At 45.3% G+C, this 20,023-nt stretch overlaps 1 protein-coding gene across 1 annotated transcript in view; it reads right to left on the reverse strand.

Moving 5' to 3' along the window:
- The window catches only part of ttll7 (tubulin tyrosine ligase-like family, member 7), a 179,619-nt gene that overhangs the window by 74,962 nt on the left and 84,634 nt on the right, over positions 1-20,023 (reverse strand). The window contains exons 3-4 of the mRNA XM_048602248.1: positions 14,228-14,368; positions 367-488 (exon numbers count right to left, since the gene is read on the reverse strand). Coding sequence (XP_048458205.1) covers positions 367-488; positions 14,228-14,368 — 263 coding nt within the window. The remainder of the gene's footprint in view (positions 1-366; positions 489-14,227; positions 14,369-20,023) is intronic.

The raw sequence follows: 20,023 nt of genomic DNA on the forward strand, positions 1-20,023 counted from the left end.
CCCCATCACCCCACTCCCTGCTCCCATCATCACCCCACTCTTTGTTCCCCTCATTAATCCACTCTCCACAGGGGTCACCCGTTTTCAAAGAGCCGAGGGTCGAGAGTCTAGTCCTCAAAAGAGGGACTTTGAATGTTTTAAGCTAGAGGTGGATAGATTGTTGATAAGGCGGAGGGGGCGGGGTGTTTAGAGATCATTGGGAGTAGTTGTGATTGCAGAGTAATCATATCATTGAATGGGAGAGCAGGCTCAAGGGGCGGAATGGCCTACTTCTGATCCTTGATTGCACACTCACCAGAGTCAAAAAGGCAAAATGATCTCACAGCTGAGCCAAGAAGGCAGGTGGGCAATGCCACGCTGATGTACCTGATAGTTTCTCAGATCAGCGATCCTCTCCTGCTGCACAGCAGCATCATTCCAGATCAGATTGGCAGTTTCATCCTCCTCCCTGGCTCGAGAAAACCCTGCTTCCAATATCGCCAGGCGCACTGCAAGCAGAAAGAGAAACCATCCTGTTCCTGTCAGTCAGTAAGCTTCACAATTCAGGCAGGGTGAGAAACAGTTTATCCCCCATTCACCCTCTGTCCATGAGCTCACTGACCCACACTCTCTCCCAAACCTACAGCACAGAAATAGACTCTTCGGTCCAACCAGTCCGTACTGACCGTAACCCCAAACTAAACTAGTCCCACCTGTCTGCACTTGGCTGATATTCCTCCAAACATTTCCTGTTTATGTACTTATCCAAAAGTCTTTTAAATGTTGTAACTATGCCCACATCCACCACTTCCTCTGAAAGTTCACTCCATATACCAACCACCCTCTATGTAAAAAAATTGCCCCTTGTGTCATTTTTTAAATCTTTCTCCACTTGCCTTAAAAATACACTCCCTAGTCTTGAAATCCCCCGCCCTAGGGAAAAGACACCTGTCATTCACCTTATCTGTACCCCTCATGATTTTAAAAACCTCTAGAAAGTCAGCTGTCAACTTCCTATTCTCTAGTGAAAAAAGTCCCAGCCTATCCAGTCTTTCCTTTTAACTCAAACCATCCATTCCTGGCAACATCCTGGTAAATCTCTTCCGAACCCTCTCCAGCATGATAATATCCTTCCTGTAGTAGGGTGACCAGGACTGAACACACTACTCCAGAAGAGGCTCTTGCATAATAGATTCTAAATTCCCACCCACCTGACCAAACCTCTCCCCACCCTTCCCGATCTCTGTAAATTCCTCCAGCAGCTTCTCCAAGATCTCTGCACCCCTCCAAATCTGCTCTCTCTCATGGCCCCAGCTTTCATTGCTGTACCACTAGGAGGCTTGTCTTCAGAATTTGAGCCTGAGCTCTGGAATTCCCTCTCTAAACCCATTCGTCTCTCACTCATTCTTAAAACCCAGGCTTTTCCCTCAGCTCTGGGTCAGCTGACCTACTGTCCCTTACCGTGGGAACTTGGGTCAAATTTTTTTTGATAATCGCACCTGCGTTTTAGCAAATTAGGGGTTAAAGCAAATGCACATCATTGTTGTTGCATGCAGTTACTTTAACGGAGATGATTTTCTTTTCACGAATGCCACTGTATTACAAACCTCAACATGTGGACAGTAGGTTGTAGGTGACCTACCATAGTGACATCATAGCAACATAAGAAATAGGAGCAGAATTAGACCATTCAGCCTGGTCCACCATTCAATAAGATCATGGCCCCGAATTATAAAACTAACCAGACTGACCCACAAGAGGGAACATCCTTCCTACATCCACCTGATCGAGACTATTCAGAATCTTACACACTTTAATCAAGTGGAGTGTGTAGATGATTCAGTTGCAAGTTTCACAAGGCAAGACTTTCCATGTGAATAAAAACGTGAGAATGACACAACAGGGGATTCTCACTGGAACCTATAAAATTCTAACAGGACTAAACAGGGTACCCACAGGAAGGATGTTCCCGATGACCAGGGAGTCCAGCACCAGGGAGTCACAGACTAAGGATACAGGAAGGTCATTTAGGACTGAGATGGGGAGAAATTTTTTCACCCAGAAAAAATGCTCAAAAACCGCACTCAAGGTTTAAATATTGAATGTTTTCAAAAAGGATCTTGGTAAGGAATCTTGATCAGTTGGGCCAGTGGATCAAGGAGTGGCAGATGGAGTTTAATTTAGATAAATGCGAGGTGTTGCATTTTGATAAGACAAACCAAGGCAGGACTTATACAGCTAATGGTAGGGCCTTGGGGAGAGTTGTTGAACAGACATGGGGTTACAGGTGCATAGCTCCTTGAAAGTGGCATCACACATAGACAGGCTGGTGAAGAAGACATTTGGCATTCTTGCCTTCTTTGGTCAGAGCACTGAATATTTGAGTCGAGACAACATGTTACAGCTGTACAGGACATTGGTGAGGCCACACCTGGAGTACTGCACACAACTCTGGTTTCCCAGCTATAGGAAGGATGTTATTAAACTGGAAAGGGTGCAAAAAAAATTGACCAGGATATTAACGAGACTGGAGGGTTTGAGTTATAAGGAGAGGTTGGATAGGCTGGCACTATTTTCACTGGAGCATAGGAGGGTGAGGGGGTGACCTTATAGAAAATCATGAGGGGCTTAGATAAGCTAAGCTCTTTTCCCCAGGGTGGGGGTGTCCAAAACCACAGGGCATAGGTTTAAGGTGAGAGGGGAATGATTTAAAAGGGATCTGATAGGCAATGTTTTCACACAGGGGGCAGTGTGTGTTTGGAATGAGCTGCCAGATGAAGTGGCAGAGGCTGGTACAATTACAACATTTAACAGGCATTTGAATGGGTCCATGAATAGGAGAGGTTTAGAGGCATTTAGACTAAATGCAAGCTAATGGGGTGAGTTCAGTTTGGCAAACCTAGGCAGCATGGACAAGTTGGGCCAAAGGGTCCATTTCTATGCTGTATGACTCTTATGACTCTAAAGATTTAGATATAGTTCTTAGGGCTAAAGGGATTAAAGGATTACGGGGAGAAAGCAGGAACAGGGCATTGAGTTGGATGATCAGCCATGATCATATTGAATGGTGGAGCAGGCTTGAAGGGCTGAGTGGCCTACTCCTGTTCCTATTTGCTAGATTTCTATCAATTTAATAATCTCTTCAGAAATGTCACCAACAGATTCACATCCTTCAACAGAAACCAAGCTTGTGACTAGACTGTCAATGATCTCCATGCATTTCAAATCACTTCCCACACTTTGTCAATGATTTTAGAAATGATATGTTTTCTGGCACTAACAATCCGGTAATGATTGTTGACTGTACACACACACATGCACTGACTTTTCCAAAATCAAAATAAAAACTCTACTTTTTTAACACTTTATTAACTTTATAAACTGAGAGACTGTTTATTTAAAATTTCTACATTACTAGCTATTTGTCACGGTTTATTTAAATATATTTATGAGATACCCCTGTTTGTTTGCATGCTTCTGGGTGTCAGCAAGCAGCCTTTTGTTAAACTCTTTAGCAACCACAATGATGAACTTTAAATCATTGCCCTTAAGTTTATCCTCCTATGACGAAATCTTCTATTTATGTTGTATGTAATGTTGCTAAGTACCAGAGCATCAGGGCTACTATCTCATTACAAAGAAATGACTGGTGGGGATTTAACCTGAAGAAAGTTTGTGAGAGAGTGAGAGTGTGGGAAAGAGAGAGTGTATATGACAGTGTGTGAGAGTGTGTATGAGTGTGTGTGAGAGACAAAGTGTGTGTGAGAGACAGAGTGTGTGTGTGAGAGAGAGAGAGTGTGCATGACAGCGAGTGTGTGAGAGAGAGTGTGTGTGTGTGAGAGAGTGTGTGAGAGAGAGTGTGATAGAGAGTGTGATAGAGAGTGTGTGTGAGAGAGTGTATGAGAGAGTGTGTGTGTGAGACAGTGTGCGTGAGAGCGAGTGTGTGAGAGAGTGTGTGTGAGTATGTATGACAGTGAGTGTGTGTGTGAGAGAGTGTGATAGAAAATGTGCGTGTGAATGAGACAGTGTGTGACAGAAAGAGGGTGTCTATACGAGAGTGTGCGTGTGTGTGAGAGAGAGAGAGAGGGTATGTATGTCATAGAGAGAGTGTACGTGATAAAGAGAGAGACAGAATATGCGTCACACCTCAGGTGAGGGGTGAGGTTGAGAAGGTGGGACCCTCATGGTAGCCTTAGCTGGTGCACGAATTGAACCCACACAGTCAGTGTTACTCTGCATTGCAAAGCAGCCGTTTAGCCAATTGAGCTGGCCAATCCCAATTTACCCTACATTTAAATATTATCTTCAATTCAGTAAAGTCTTCCAAGCTGCTCCAGGACTATCAACTGCAAGACTAGGTCACATAAAGACTAGACTCAAGATAAACAGCAGTGGCAGCGTGTTGTAGAGACAGTGCCCAACAGCCACATCTAATTGTGAATCGTGCAGGTCATTTGAACAAATATTCCTGTCACTAGTAATGTGGGATCCCAGAATTTCAGTGCAAAGGTCAAAACTGAAACACTCGTGATGAAGTTCAGCCAGAAATGTCAAGTGGATGGCAAATGTTGACCTCCTCCCAAGGATTGCACTATCATAGATGCCAGCCTTCAGTCAATTTAATCCACTCCATGTGATATCAAGAAACAGCTGAAGGCACTGGATATCACAAAGGCAATGTGCCCTGGCAACATCTCAACAGTAGTATTGATATCATGCTCCAGAATTAGCTGCACCCCTAGCCAAGCTACTCCAATGCAGCTATAACACTGGCATCTACCCAACAGTGTTCTCCTGATGAACATCTGGGGGTTAGTGCCAAAATTGGGACAGCTGTCTCACAGACTAGTCACGCAACAATCTGACATAGTCATACTCACAGAATCATACCTTACAATGTCCCAGACACCACACCACCATCACCATCACCATCCCTGGATATGTCCTGTCCACCGGCAGGACAGACCCACAGAGTTGGGGGCACAGTGGGCTACAGTCAGGAGGGAGTTGCTGTGGGAGTCCTTAACATTGACTCCGGACCCCATGAAATCTCATAGCTTCAGGTTAAACATGGGCAAGGAAACCTCCAGCTGATTACCACATACCGTCCTCCCTCAGCTGATGAATCAGTACTCCTCCATGTTGAACAACACTTAGAGGAAGCACTGATGATGGGCATAAAATGTACTCTGGGTGAGGGATTTCAATGTCCACCACTAAGAGTGGCTCAACAGCAGTATTACTGATCGAGCTGGTCGGGTCCTAAAGGACATAGCTGCTCGACTGGGTCTGCGGCAGGTGGTGAGGAACCAACAAGAGGGAAAACCATACTTGACCTCATCCTTACCAATCTGCCAGCTGCAGTTGTATCTGTCCATGACAGAATCTGTAAGAGTGACCATCGCACAGTCCTTCATATTGAGAATAACCTCCATTGTGTTGTGTGGCACTATCACCGTGCTAAATGGGACAGACTTCGCACAGATCGAGCAACTCAAGACTGGGCATCCATGAGGCACTGTGGGCCATCAACAGCAGCAGAATTGTACTCCAGCACAATCTGTAACCTCATGGCCCAGCATATCCCCCACTCAACCATTACCATCAAGCGAGGGGATCAACCCTGGTTCAATGGAGAGTGCAGGAGGGCATGCCAGGAGCAGCACCAGGCATAAGTGAAGTTGAGGTATCAACCTGGTGAAACCACCAAACAGGACTACTTGCACACCAAACAGCGAAAGCAGCGTGATAGACAGAGCTAAGCGATCCCACAACCAACGGATCAGATCTAAGCTCTGCAGTCCTAGCACATCCAGTCATGAATGGTGGTGGACAAGTAAACAACTCACTGGAGGAGGAGGCTCCACAAATATCCCCATCCTCAATGATGGAAGAGCCCAGCACATCAGTGCAAAAGATAAGGCTGAAGCATTTGCAGCAATCTTCAGCCAGAAGTGCCGAGTGGATGATCCATCTTGGCTTCCTCCACTGGTCCCCAGCATTACAGGTACCAGTCTTCAGCCAATTCGATTCACTCCACGTGATATCAAGAAACGGTTGGAGACACTGGATACTGCAAAGGCTACGGGCCCTGACAACATTCCAGCAACAGTAGTGAAGATTTTTGCTCCAGAACCTGCCACTTCTTCCAGTGCAGTTACAACATTGGCATCTACTCGACAATGTAGAAAATTGCCCGGGTATGTCCTGTACACAAAAAGCAGGACAAATCCAACCCAGCCAATTACCGCCCCATCAGTCTACCCTCGATCATCAGTAAAGTGATGGGAGTTGTCATTAAGAATGCTATCAAGCAGCAGCTACTCAGCATTAACCTGCTCAGTGACGCCCAGTTTGGGTTCCGCCAGGGCCACTAGCGCCTGATCTCATTACAGCCTTGGTTCAAACATGGACAAAGGAACTGAATTCCAGAGGACAGAGGCACAGCCCTTGATATCAAGGCAGCATTCAACCGGTTGTGGCATCAAGGAGCCCTAGAAAAACTGGAATCAATGGATATCAGGGGTGGTTAGTGTTATCCCTGGCACATAGGAAGATGGTTGTGGTTGTTGGTGGTCAATCATCTCAGCTCCAGGACATCTCTGCAGGAGTTCCTCAGAGTAATGTCCTAGGCCCAACCATCTTCAGCTGCTTCATCAATGACCCTCCCTCCATCATAAGGTCAGAAGTGGGGATGTTCGCCGATGATTGCACAATGTTCAGCACCATTTGTGACTCCTCAGATACTGACGCAGGCCATATTTAAATGCAATGAGATCTGGATAATACTCAGGCTTGAGCTGGCAAGTGACAAGTAACATTCGCGCCACATAAATGCCAGGCTATGACCATCATTAAAAAGAGATAATCTAACCACCACCCCTTGACATTCAGTGGTATTACCATCACTGAGAGTTACCATTGACCAGAAACTCAACTGGACCCACCACATAAACACAGTGGCTGCAACAGCAGGTCATAGGTCTGTGGCGAGTAACTCACCTCCTGACTCCTCCAAAGCCTGTCCACGATCTACAAGGCACAAGTCAGGAGTGTGATGGAATATTCCCCACTTGCCTGGATGGGTGTAGCTCCAACAACACTCAAAAAGCTTGACACCATCCAGGACAAAGTAGCCCGCTTGATTGGCACTAAATACACAAGCATCCACTCCCTCCACCACCGACGCTCAGTAGCAGCAGTGTGTACTATCTACAAGATGCACTGCAGAAATTCACCAAAGATCCTCAGGCAGCACCTTCCAAACCCACAACCACTTCCATCTAGAAGGACAAGGGCAGCAGATACATGGGAACACCACCCCCTGCAATTCCCCTCCGAGCCACTCACCATCCTGACTTGGAAATATATTGCTGTCCCTTCACTGTCGTTGGGGCAAATTCGTGGAATTCCTTCCTTAAGGTCATTGTGCGTCAATGCAGCAGTTCAAGAAGGCAGCTCACCACCATCTTCTCAAGGGGTAACTAGGGATGGGCAATGAATGCTGGTCAGCCAGCGACGCCCATATCCTACAAATGAATTTTTAAAAATGTGTAAAATGGTTCAGGTATGACAAAGCAGGACAAATACATCTGTTTAGTTACCACGCCATCAGCCTCCTCCTGATCATCAGGAAACAAACAGAAGGTGTTGCTATTTACTCAGCAATAACTGTCACCCAGTTTGGATTCCGCCAGGCCCATTCAGATCCTGACCTCATTACAGCCTTGGTTCAAACATGGACAAAAGAGCTGAATTCCAGAGGTGAGGTGAGAGTAACTGAACTTGACATCAAGGCTGCATTTGACCAAGTGGGAACAAGGAGCAAAAGTGAAATTAAAGGGAATTGGTGGAAAGATCTGTGCTGATTGGATAGATACCCGGCACAAAGGAAGATGATTGAGGTTGCTGGAGGTCAGTCACCTTCGCCCTATTGATGCAGCCATTGCTCAGGGTAGTGTCCTTGGCCAAACCACCTTCAGCTGCTTCATCAACGACCTGTCCTCCATCATAAGGTCAGAAATGAGGATGTTCGCTAACATTTGCAATGCTCCATACTATACACCACCCTCAGATACCAAAAGCAGCAACAGGCCTCTGATGGATTGTTAAAGGCTGCATGACTCCTTTAAATTGTCCACTTTTTTTAAAAAATGGCATGACCTAACCAGCTAGATTTCACAACCCGAATACTGTGGCTGCATTAGAGAGAGAGAGAGAGAGAGACAGCTGGTGGTGTTTAGCCTAAGGGTCAGTTGTGAAGGAGAATCCTTCATGATGTAACCTCATGCTGTGCAGGAATTGCACTGCTCGTATTACTCTGCATTGCAAACCAACTGAAGACACCCATGACAAGTCGGTGCTTTTCAAACTTAAAGACCTTGTGAATGAAACAGCTCATGGAGGTAGGGAGTACCGTACTGGCACAGATGGAAGATTGGTTTGTTCACTGGAAGCAGAAAGTAGAAATAAGGCCATTAGCATGCTTGCCTTTGTTGCTCAGTCTTTGAGTACAGGAGTTGGGATGTTATGTTGAAGTTGTACAGGATATTGCTGAGGCCTCTTCTGGAGTACTGTGTGCAGTTCTGGTCACCCTGTTATAGCAAAGATATTATTAAGGTGGAGAGGATTCAGAAAAGATTTACCAGGATGTTGCTGGGAATAGAAGGTTTGAGTTATAGGGAGAGGCTGGATAGGCTGGGGCTTTTTTCACTGAGCGTAGGAGGTTTAGGGGTGACCTTTTAGAGGTTTATAAAATCACGAGGGGCATGGACAAGGTGAATGGCAGGTGTCTTTTCCCTACGGTGGGGGATTTCAAGACCAGGGGGCATATTTTTAAGGTGGGAGGAGAAAGATTTAAAAAGGACATGAAGGGCAACTTTTTTACACAGAAAGTGGTTCGTGTGTGGAATGAACTTCCAGAGGTAGTGGTGGATGCGGGTATAGTTACGACGTTTAAAAGACATTGGGATAAGTATGTGAATAAAAAAATATTTGGAGGGATAAGGGCCCAGTGCAGGCAGGTGGGACCAGTTTAGTTTGGGATTATGGTCGGCGTGGAGTGGTTGGACCGAAGGCTGTGTTTCTGTGCTGTATGACTCTATCACTCTATGACTCTAATCTGCTCTCCACCTCCCCACCCACCCAACATCCCCCCACCCCATCACCACAAGGCCACAGGGATTATCAAGCATCAACATGGGGTCACAATGGGAAGCGGTGTGATGATGGCACAATTACAACATTTAAAAGGCATCAGGACGGGGACATGAATAGGAAGGATTTAGAGGGATATGGGCCAAATGCTGGTAGATTCGACTAGATTAATTTGGGATATCTGTTCGGTGTAGACAAGTTGGACTGAAGGGTCTGTTTCCGTGCTGTACAGCTCTATGGCTCTATGTTTCTATATGCTTGTCCTGTAATGGATATTGTGACTATTGACTAATTGAAGACATAGAGAGAAATGTACAGCAATGGAAGGAATGGACTTGGGTTTGATTTTTGTGCGATGTCAGTTTTGAATAAGTACATAATGTACTTCTTTAAAAATTATGAACAAAAGGTTTACCCTTTATAAATATTTCTTCCTCGACAAAAACAGAAAGTGCTGGAGAGACTCAGCAGATCTGGCATAGCCTGTGGAGAGAGAAATAGAGTTAGCATTTCACATCCTGTGGCTATATGACAGAACTGTTTCTTCAGCTCCACAGACCTGCTGAGTTTCTCCAACAACTTCTGTTTGTGTTACAGATCTCCAAGACCCACAGCTCTTCATCTTATTGTTGCATTCTTTTCCTGAAAGCAGCCAACAGCGATTGCCAATCACTGCAGGGCTGTAGATGCTGCTAAAGGACACAAAACTGCCAGCCTGTAGAGTGGGCAATGGATCGGCAGAAGGAAGGTGTCAGCAGATGGCAGCGCATATGGGCAAGTTCAGGCTCCAAAATCCACTAACCACAGCGCACCCACCCACCCCACTTACTTTGAAGTTGGTGAGGTGTCACATTTCTAACCCAGTGTGGAATTTTACAATCAAGTAGCATGAGAAAGCTCACAAGTCCATTCTCTTGCTGACCAGTAACTTTTTAAAAATTAGGCACGGCGTTAAAGCAGATGAAAGAACAGAGAGAAGACAAAATCTTTAAAAGTGTCAGGGCCATCCATCTTCAAGCAGAGAAGGCTAAGGGAAGAGAGGTGTTCGAAACTGTGAACTGTTTGATGAAATTCCCAACGGTAGGAGGGTCAGCAACTAGAGAACACAGATTGAAGATATTTGAAGTGGACGAGGAGATTTTGTTTTTAGATAGAATTCAATGCATGAAAAGGAGGTAAAGACAGATTCAATAGTTACCTTTATAAAGGGATCAATAATTGAAAATGAGAAAGGGAAATGAAGTGGCACTAATTAGACGGTTCTTTAAAAAAACCCAGCACAGGCGCAATACACAGAATGGCCTTGTCCTGTGCTGAATGATTCTATGAATCTATAATAACTTTTATTGGTTCCAGTGAATAGAGTAAGAGTATTTCTAATGATGTGACAGGGTGTCAGTGAATTATAGGGCCCATGCAATATCAGGTACATAGACCATGTATCGTAGTGGTTGGTGATTGAATTAGCGAGTTCCTTTGGTTGCCTATAGGATACAGTCTGAACTCAGCCAGGCCTCAAAACCGTAAACAAGCAATATCTATGATTCCGTGATTAGACAGCACTTCCTGAATAACCCCAAGTGTACTAACAGCTGCATGAACAGCTGCATTAACAATTAGTCAACTCGTACTGTTTTGTTTGCAAGAAATTACCTACGTTTGTGCATAAAGGCCTATTCTCTGTGAACAAAAGGAACATGTAGCATCGGCCCAGGAGTTTAAGGGGCCTATAGTTCCCATTCCCTTACCTTCTTCGTGTCAACACCTTGGCTAAACAGAGTCAACTTGCTAACCAATCACATTCTGAAGAAGAGTTATTAGATTGGAAATGTTAAACACCGATCTCTCTTCACAGATGCTGCCAGACCTGCTGAGTTTCTCCAGCAATTTCTGTCTTTGTATGTCGATGAGCAATGAGCACCCTTTTCTCCTGTTGTATAAATTGCTGTGATTGTTTGAAATTTGGCATTCTTGCCTTTGTCCTGATAAACTGAACCTTACAGTTATAGTCATAGATCCCTACAACATGGAAGCAGGCCATTTGGTCCATCAAATTCACACCGGCCCTTCGAAAAGAATCCCACTCAGACCAATCCCCGACCCTATCCCTGTGACCCAGCATTTCCTGTGGCTAACTCACCTAACCTGACAATATGGGCAATTTAGCATGGCCAATCCACCTAACCTGCACAGGTCTGGACTGTGGGAGGAAACCGGAGCACCCGGAGGAAACCCACACAGACACGGGGAGAATGTGCAAACTCCACACAGACAGTCATCGAAAGGTGGAATCAAACCCGGGTCCCTGGCGCTGTGAGGCAGCAGTGCTAACCACTGAGCCACCGTGCCGCCTTGCATAAGTGTCAGGTTCCAGTTCTTGGATAAGTGTCAGGTTCAGCAGGTTTAACAATGGCTTTTCTTTGTGAGGCCCAGTGAGATGTCTTGATGTATTTTGCGAAACCCACCTCATTGATGACCCACCCTGGCCTATGATGACCCTCTCGCCTGAATCTAGTGCCTTTCTACCACTTGACGATGCTGGGAGAAGTTACTACCCACCAGATATCCACATCTGGAAAGCACTGGCATCCTTAAGCTTCCTCGATCATGGAAGGACAGTCTTTCTGAAGATGTCTGAAAAGGTGAAAATGATGCCCACGATTCTCCAACAGGGACCTGGAGGTCCATAAGAGGGCATCAGCTGCCCCCAAAGGGCCAGTAACGGAGGCTGTGGCACCAGACCCTGGCAGCCTGGTCTAAGGTCACCACCCAATCAGTGCAGTCTCTGCAGTCCAGAGGAACGGCCAGCAGTGCAACAGGAAGGTCCAATACCTTCTCCCCTCTGCCAGGGCAATACCATGCTCTTCTCTCTGCTACCTCTAGGTTACAAAGGGACATTGATAGGATGCAGAGCTGGGCTGAGAAGTGGCAGATGGAGTTTAACCCTAAAAAGTGTGAGGTGATTCATTTTGGAAGGACAAACTTGAAAGCAGAATACAGGGTTAACGGAAAGATTCTTGGCAGTGTGGAGGAGCAGAGGGATCTTGGGGTTCATGTTCACAGTTCCCTGAGAGCTGCCACCCAGGTGGATAGAGTTGTTAAGAAGGCGTATGGTGTGTTAGCTTTCATTAAGAGAGGGATTGAGTTCAAGAGCCATGAAGTTATGCTCCAGCTATACAAAAGCCTGGTCGGCCACATCTGGAGTATTGTGTCCAGTTCTGGTCGCCTCATTACAGGAAAGATATGAAAGGGTTAGAAAAGGTGCAAAGGAGATTTACCAGGATGTTGCCTGGAATGGAGGGAAGGTCGTACGAGGAAAGGTTGAGACAGCTAGGGCTTTTCTCTTTAGAACGACGAAGGATGAGAGGTGACTTGATAGAGGTGTACAAAATGATCAGAGGTATAGATAGAGTAGACAGCCAGAGACTTTTTCCTGGGGTGGAGGTTGCTTTTACGAGGGGACATAGTTTTAAAGTGAAAGGAGGTAGATATCGAGGAGACGTCAGAGGTAGGTTCTTTAGTCAGAGAGTGGTAGGGGCGTGGAATGCATTGCCAGAGAGGGTAGTGGAGTCAGCCTCATTAGGGACATTTAAGCGGCTATTAGATAGGCATATGGATGATAGTATAAGGTAGCGGTGGAGGTTGAATAGACCTTAGGTTTAGGGTAAAAGTTCGGCACAACGTCGTGGGCCAAAGGGCCTGTACTGTGCTGTACTGTTCTATGTTCTATGTTCTATGTTGTATGTTCACTCTATCGCTGCTGCTACACCAACCCACCCCCAGGGCTCCTGCTCTCCCACTCTCACTGTTGCCTGCAACATCTTCCCTCACTCACTGTTGTTAGCCCTCAGCCTCCCAAACCATTAATCCTCATGGTCTCTGTGCTGCCTATTTACTCCCCCACCTTCATCAGCATTAATGGCTGGGCCACCCACTTGCCTCTCACTCAATCCCTCCCCTTTCTCTCATTCCAGGAGGAAACAGCCCAGAAGAGGGCAGAAAGAGCCAGGATGGGTCAAGGCTGCCCAACACCAGCCTCACCGCAGCCCCCCGCTCCCAATTAGGAGGGTATTGTGTCCCTCAAATGAGAAAATGAGGTTCTGCAGTGACAATCATCTCCCACAAACCCAGTAAATACAACTCCTCATTCCACTGTAACTCTCACAGTAACCCCACTGTCAATGTCATTCCTCACACAACACATCCAAACACTGCCCGCTACACCTTCTCTCTCCTGTACCATGCAGGTACCTGCTCCCTCAGGCAGCATCCCCTCAACCTCAGAGGACGAGGTTACAGACACCTCAGAGGAAATCCTTGGCAAAGACAGCCTCCTGTACCTCCCAGCAGCTCAGATGCTGATAACTCCCGTGGGAACACTGGGTTTAGAGAGGATGGCAGCACAAGCTGGTGAACACCTCACCGCCACAGCTCCCCAGCTGAGGGAGAAACGCCTCAGGCCGCTGGCACTCGGAGGACTGAGGGAGACCTGCTCAACCTCAGGGAGGAGAGGACCCTGAGGTGTCAGCAATCGGGGTGAATTGAGGGACAGGAGGGCAGACAGGGATGTGGGAGGCAATGGTCCCTCATCGACCAGAATCTCCAGCAGTGCTGTGAGTAATGTGACTGTCTGACTGCCTCCATGGATAGGTTGGCAGCTGTTACAGAAAGTCAAGCCCTGTCCATGGTGAGCCAGGCCCAGTCCATGGAGAGACAGGCCCAGTCCATGGAGAGACAGGCCCAGCAGTGCCAGGGTCTACTGGGTTTGAACATAGCTACCTGATCCCCATCGCCCCAGCCAATGGTCTTCAGGACCAAAGCTATAATGACAGGGGGATGGGGGAGCCTTGGTGAATCTTGCCTCAAGGCCCAGAACGTAGTTAAGAGATGCAGCAAGCTGATCCTGTGACATCAGGACCAGCCTCTCTGGATTTGCCACACGATACTGCCACTTTTCTCACCATAACCCACGCAATTCAGGGACATATAAGATTCTAACGTTTGACATTTCAGCAATGTGTCTCTCCTTTCAGCATGACTTCATTTCCCCCACTCAACAATCGCCCGGATCTGCAACAGAACATTTTCTCACCAATCTGGTACTTTGTGCCAGAGAAATTTGCTGTGATAGCTCCTTTCTTTTTCTTCTTCATTCTGATGTTTCTTTTCCCAACTCCTGTGGTTTTATATGGCAGCCCACTCTTCAGTGTCAGACTTGAGGTCCCTTCGACATCTAAAGAGAGAACAGTTACACTGTACAGTGGTTTCAGGGTGTCGATGGGGCAACACGGCAAGGTTTCTGCATGTCTTTTCACCCGGTTCAAAAACAGCTAACATGTTAAGGTGGAAACAGTACCTCCCATCAATACCCCATCTTCAAAATCTTCCTTTAATCTTCATACAAGCTTAGGCTTTCTCAGTTTCAAACAACCTCTTACAAGGTTTTAGCCAACCACTTCTAGTCTGGAACTTTCAAAGCTATCTCCCTTAACCGCAGTAACCTATTTCTTAACAGTTCTGAACTATCTCCCCTCCTCAGGAACAACTGGCTTATACACCCAGTTTCTGCCCAGAACTTTGTAAACTAAACTGAAACCAAAGAGCTTTCTTCAGGCTATGGCTGTTTGCCTTAAGCCAAAGATAAAACACAATTCAGGAACCTTCTAACTGAACCTTCACACACAGCACCGGTTCCTCTGTTCACTTGTAAAGCACAAATGTAAACAAAACCCCAGACGTCCAAAATGGACCCTGGAAATGAACAGATCTGGAAAGTGGTCTGTGCTGGAATTTCAGGGACTGGAGCCAATGGCAAACACTGGAGCAGCCAGATAGGTGTCTGTGAATCATCAGCAGTTGGTTTGACCTGCAGAGGTGATGCAAGTACTGATACTGCAGAAAGTTCTGGAAAACCTCTGTTTCTCTCAACAGTTAACTTTCCGTGGATCTGTTTCCTCTTCCCAGGCCCCTTTCTGACAAGGTGGGAACTGGGACCCTGCCAGCAATTAGCCTGTACCTTTGCTTCCTCAATATAGACTTAGGAAACTGGTACGGCCCCACCAAAGACACTCAAACATTTAATAGAGACTTTCTTATTTGTATTCAAGGAACAGGAGGAACTCCCTTGTGTGTATGTCCATATATGGGACTGCATTTGCAGCTGGAAGGCTGCAGCTCTATACCCTAGCAAACAAGTAGGCTTGTCCTTAGCTATTGCATCTGACCAATAATATCCTTATGTGCTTCTTATTAGTTAAAAGCCACCACAGTAAAGCATTCTCCATCTGCATTAGAACTAGCAGAGAATTAGCTTTATTGTCACATGTACTCAAATGAAAAGTTTAGAAGTTGCCACTTAGGGCACCATCTTAGGTACAAAGGCATATGGGTAAAGATTCTTAAGTACAAATTCTTAGGGAAAAAAATTGAAAAATAAAGAAACAAAAAGTCCAGCATTATAGATCACAGGAACAAAATAGAAAAATAAATAAAAAGTTCAGCATTAAGTAAAGAACAAGAAATTAACACAAAGAAGAAAAAAATGTGTTTACAACAGGTATGATGTAAGTTGTGTAAACTCTATTGTAGAGTTTGGATATTGAACAAATGGCATGTAGGATTTGAGATAACAAGGTGTAGAGCTGGATGAACACAGCAGGCCAAGCAGCATCAGAGGAGCAGGAAAGCTGACGTTTTGGGCCTAGACCCTTCTTCAGAAATGGAGGATGGCATGTAGGATTTGTTTTTTTTAATTTATTTATGGGATGAGGGCATCTCTGGCCAGGCCAGAATTTATTGCCCATCTGTAATTACCCAAAAGGCAGATAGAAATCAACCACATTGCTATGGGTCTGGAGTCACATGTAGGCCAAACCAGGTAAGGATGGCAGATTTCCTTCCCTAAAGGACATTAGACATGTTTTTGCCAACATTCAACAATGGATTCATCATCATCATTAGACTCCTAATTCTAGATTTTTATTGAATTCAAATTCCATCATCTGCTATGGCAAGATTTGAACTCAGCTCCCAAGAACATTAGCTAAGATTCTGGATTAACAGTCTAACAATAATCACTAGGCCATTGCCTCCTCCAGTTTAAACAGGATTTAATGATTAACTTATAAGTAATTCTGCAGCTATGGTGATTTTTTTAAAAACACAGCATGACAGAGACAGACTTTCTAATGAGTACTGGATTTTCATTGTTTTCATTGATTGAGTTAGCAAGTGAACACATGAGACTTCAGTTAGAAGGGTCTTTTGTTGCTTAAGGCAAAAAATCATCACCTCAAGAAAGACTTTTGGTTTCAGTTCAGTTGGTGAACGTCCTGGCCAAAGCTGGGAGTATAAAACAGTTGTTCCTGAATAAGGGAGATTGTTTAGAACTGTTAAGAAACAGGTTACCACAGTATAGGGAGACAGTTTGAAAGTTCCAGGCTAGACATGGTTGCTTAAAACCCTGACAGAGTTTATTTGAAGCTGAGAAAATCTAAGTTTATTTGTATGAAGGATAAGGCTGGCTATCAGATTCTGAACATGGGGAATTGAAATCACAGCTAAATTAAACTCTGTCAACATGATAAGAGTAGTGAATTCTCTCCGGCATGCAAAATCTAAAGGAGAACTGTTAGGATTGATGTGATTGTACACCATGTGTTTCAAAATCTTTAAACTTGCAATTTATGTAAATGGTTTGATTTGTTCTATTTTATCTTCATTTCATGTCCATAGTTAATTTCTGTTTTATTGTTAAAACTAAATCTGCTGCATTGTATTTTTGTGTTTCAGTGAAAGACCACCTTGTTAAAACTATATAAAAACAACCAAATATGATCCATCAAGCCAGATTTCAGTCTGGAGTCTGACTTGTCCAGTAGTAATATTAGTGTGGACCATCATATACATGTCAGGTGGCAAATACAGTTGAGAATCAAGAGGATGGTTTAAAAGGGAGGTGGATAAGCATATCAGAGAAGGGGGATTATGAGGAAAGACTGGCAATTAACATTAGAGGAAATCCTAAAATCTTCTGTCGAAATTTCAACATTAAAAGTGTGATAAAAGGAGGACTCATCAATTTGGGACCAATAAAGGAGATTTAAACATGGAGGGCCAGGATATGGCTGAGGTACTCAAAGAATAGTTTACACCTGTCTTTACCAAGGAGGTGGATGCTAGAGCTTGTGTCACTCACTAGAAGTGTTCAAAATTGATCAAGAAGAGCTGTTGAATAGACAGTTAGTGCTTAGAGCTGATAAGGAACCAGGATCGGATGTGAAGCATCTTAGGAAAGGTTTGGAGGGATATAGGCTAGCAACAGGCAGGTGGGATTAGTTTCGTTTGGGATTATGGTCGGCATGGACTGATTGGACAGAAGAGTCTGTTTCCCTGCCATGAGACTCTTGAAATTACAGCAGCACTGACCATCATCTTCCCTGAACTCAAGGGAAGTGCCAGACGACTGGAGATTTTAAAAAAACGCGCCCTTGTTGAAAAAGGTTGTAAGTTAAAGGTTGTTGTTAAAAGGTTGTAAAACTCAGCAAGTACAGATTGGTTGGTTTAAAATCAGAAGTGGGGAAGCTTCAATTATTTGGGATAGAATTAGGTGAGTTAGCCATGGGAACTGCAGGGTTACAGGGAAAGGGAAGAGGGTGGGTCTGGGTGGGATGCTGTTCGGAGGGTCGGTGTGGACTCGATGGGCCAAATAGCCTGCTTCCGCACTGTAGGGAGTCTATGATTCCATGATAATTTATAGTCACATGGAAAAGGTGGGTTGGTGAAGAGAATTCAGCATGGATTTCTAACGGTGAAATTGTATTTTACTAACATTCTGCGGGTTTTTGAAGAGGTAACAGAAAGATTTGATCAGGCTACTGATAGGGTGTGCATGGACTTTCCAAAAGTATTTGATAGTGCCACACAAGAGGCTTGAGAGAGAAATTATAGGTCATGGAATAAAAGGGACAGTAGCCACATACAGGCAGAATTGATAGAGTAACAGGAAGCAGAAAGGAATGGTCAATGGATATTCTTCAGGTTGGAAGAAGGTTTGGAGTACAGTTCTCCAGGGGTCTGGTTTAGGAACATTGCTTTTCTGGATATATATGTAAATGATCTAGGTGTTTAGGAGACAGTCTCAGAGTTTGTGAACGATACCATATGTGGAAGTATTGTGAACTGTGAGAAGAACAGTACAGGGCCCCAAAAGGACATTGACCACTTGGCAGAGTGGGCAGACAGACAGCAGATGGAGGTCAATGCGGAGAAATGACAGAGAATGCACTTTGGAAGGAAGAACATATTTAAATACATTTACAAGGTGTGGGTATCGCTGGCAAGGCCAGCATTTATTGCCCATCCCTAATTGTCCAGGGGACAGCTAAGAGTTGACCATTTGCTGTGGGTCTGGAGTCACATGTAGGCCAGACCAGATAAGGATGGTAGATTTCCATCCCTAAAGGTCATTGGTGAACCAGATGGTTTGTATAATAATTGACAATGGTTACCATTACCATGTCATTGATTTTAAATTTCACCATCTGACACAGTGAGATCTGAACCCATGTCCCCAGAACATGAACCTGTGCCCTCTGTGTGACCTTACCCCTTCTTTCCATAGATACATTCAATGATGAAGCATGCACAATCCAGGCAATTCCAAAGATACCCAACCTTCGATGAAATCAGTTCCCCTCATCCCAGTCCTGAACAATCAGCCCCTTATCCTGGGACTATGCCCCCAGCTCCATGTTTTCAATTGGCTGACCCAGGGAAAAAGCCTCTCTCAGAAGGGGTTCGGACCCCCTCAGGATCCTATATGTTTCCATGCGATCCCCTGAGACTCCACAGATTACAGGTCCAGTTTACTCAGCCTCTCGTCTGAGGACAACCCCCTCATCAGAGGGACTGAGCATTCTTCTGCCTGCTTCCCACTCCAATTCCCTCGGGAAGCCCCTCCCAAAGGTGGCCCAGGCCTCTGCCCATTGGCCTTTGCCCAGTGCTTCCCCTCACTACATTTTTCAATCCTTTTACACCACCTCTTTCCGTCCCCCGCCAGCACGAGGAGATGCAGGGAGAATTCCTTCCTTTGTGCACAAAGCTGTTGGTCTGTGGTTTCAAATTCTCACTCCCCATGTGGTGACGCCAGAGGAAGGGAATTAACGCACTGAGTGTGAATCAAATAGCTGAGCTGGGATAATGTGCCAGCTGATTTGAGGGAGACAGAGTGAGAAAAGCTCTTCCCTCTGGACAATGTATGAGACACAGGCCAATGGATCTCAAACCTGCATCAAAGAGACCTGGAGTGGAGAATGTGCAGAAAGCATTTCACTCAAAATGTCAAGGGAAAAGTAAAACTGAGGGCGTGGAGGAAGGCCATTTGTGCCCATGCCAGCTGAAACCTAGTTATCCACCCTCACCCTTTTCATTTTCTTTCTTGGGATGTGGGTTCTTCTGGCAAGGCGAGCATTTGTTGTCACCCAAAATTGCCACTGGACTGAGGGGCAGCCTCAACAATTTCAGATGGCAGTTAAGAGGCAACTGCATTTTTTTTTCCTTTATTCATTAATGGGACGAGGGCGTCACTGTCCAGGCAGCATTTATTGCCCATCCCTAATTGCCCAGAGGCCAGTTAAGAGTTAACCACATTCCTGTGGGTCTGGAGTCACATATAGGCCAGGATGGCAGTTTCCTTCCCCTAAAGGGCATTAGTGAACCAGATGGGTTTTTCCAACAATCAACAATGGATTCACGGTCATCATTAGACTCTTAATTCCAGATATTTATTGAGTTCAAATTCCATCATCTGCCACGGCAGGATTTGAACCCGGGTCCCTGGAACGTTATCTGGGCCTCTGGATTAACAGTCCAGCGATAATGCCAAAAG

This window comes from Rhincodon typus, chromosome 10 (assembly GCF_021869965.1).
Source record: "Rhincodon typus isolate 14 chromosome 10, sRhiTyp1.1, whole genome shotgun sequence".
In the NCBI taxonomy this organism is placed as follows: domain Eukaryota; kingdom Metazoa; phylum Chordata; class Chondrichthyes; order Orectolobiformes; family Rhincodontidae; genus Rhincodon; species Rhincodon typus.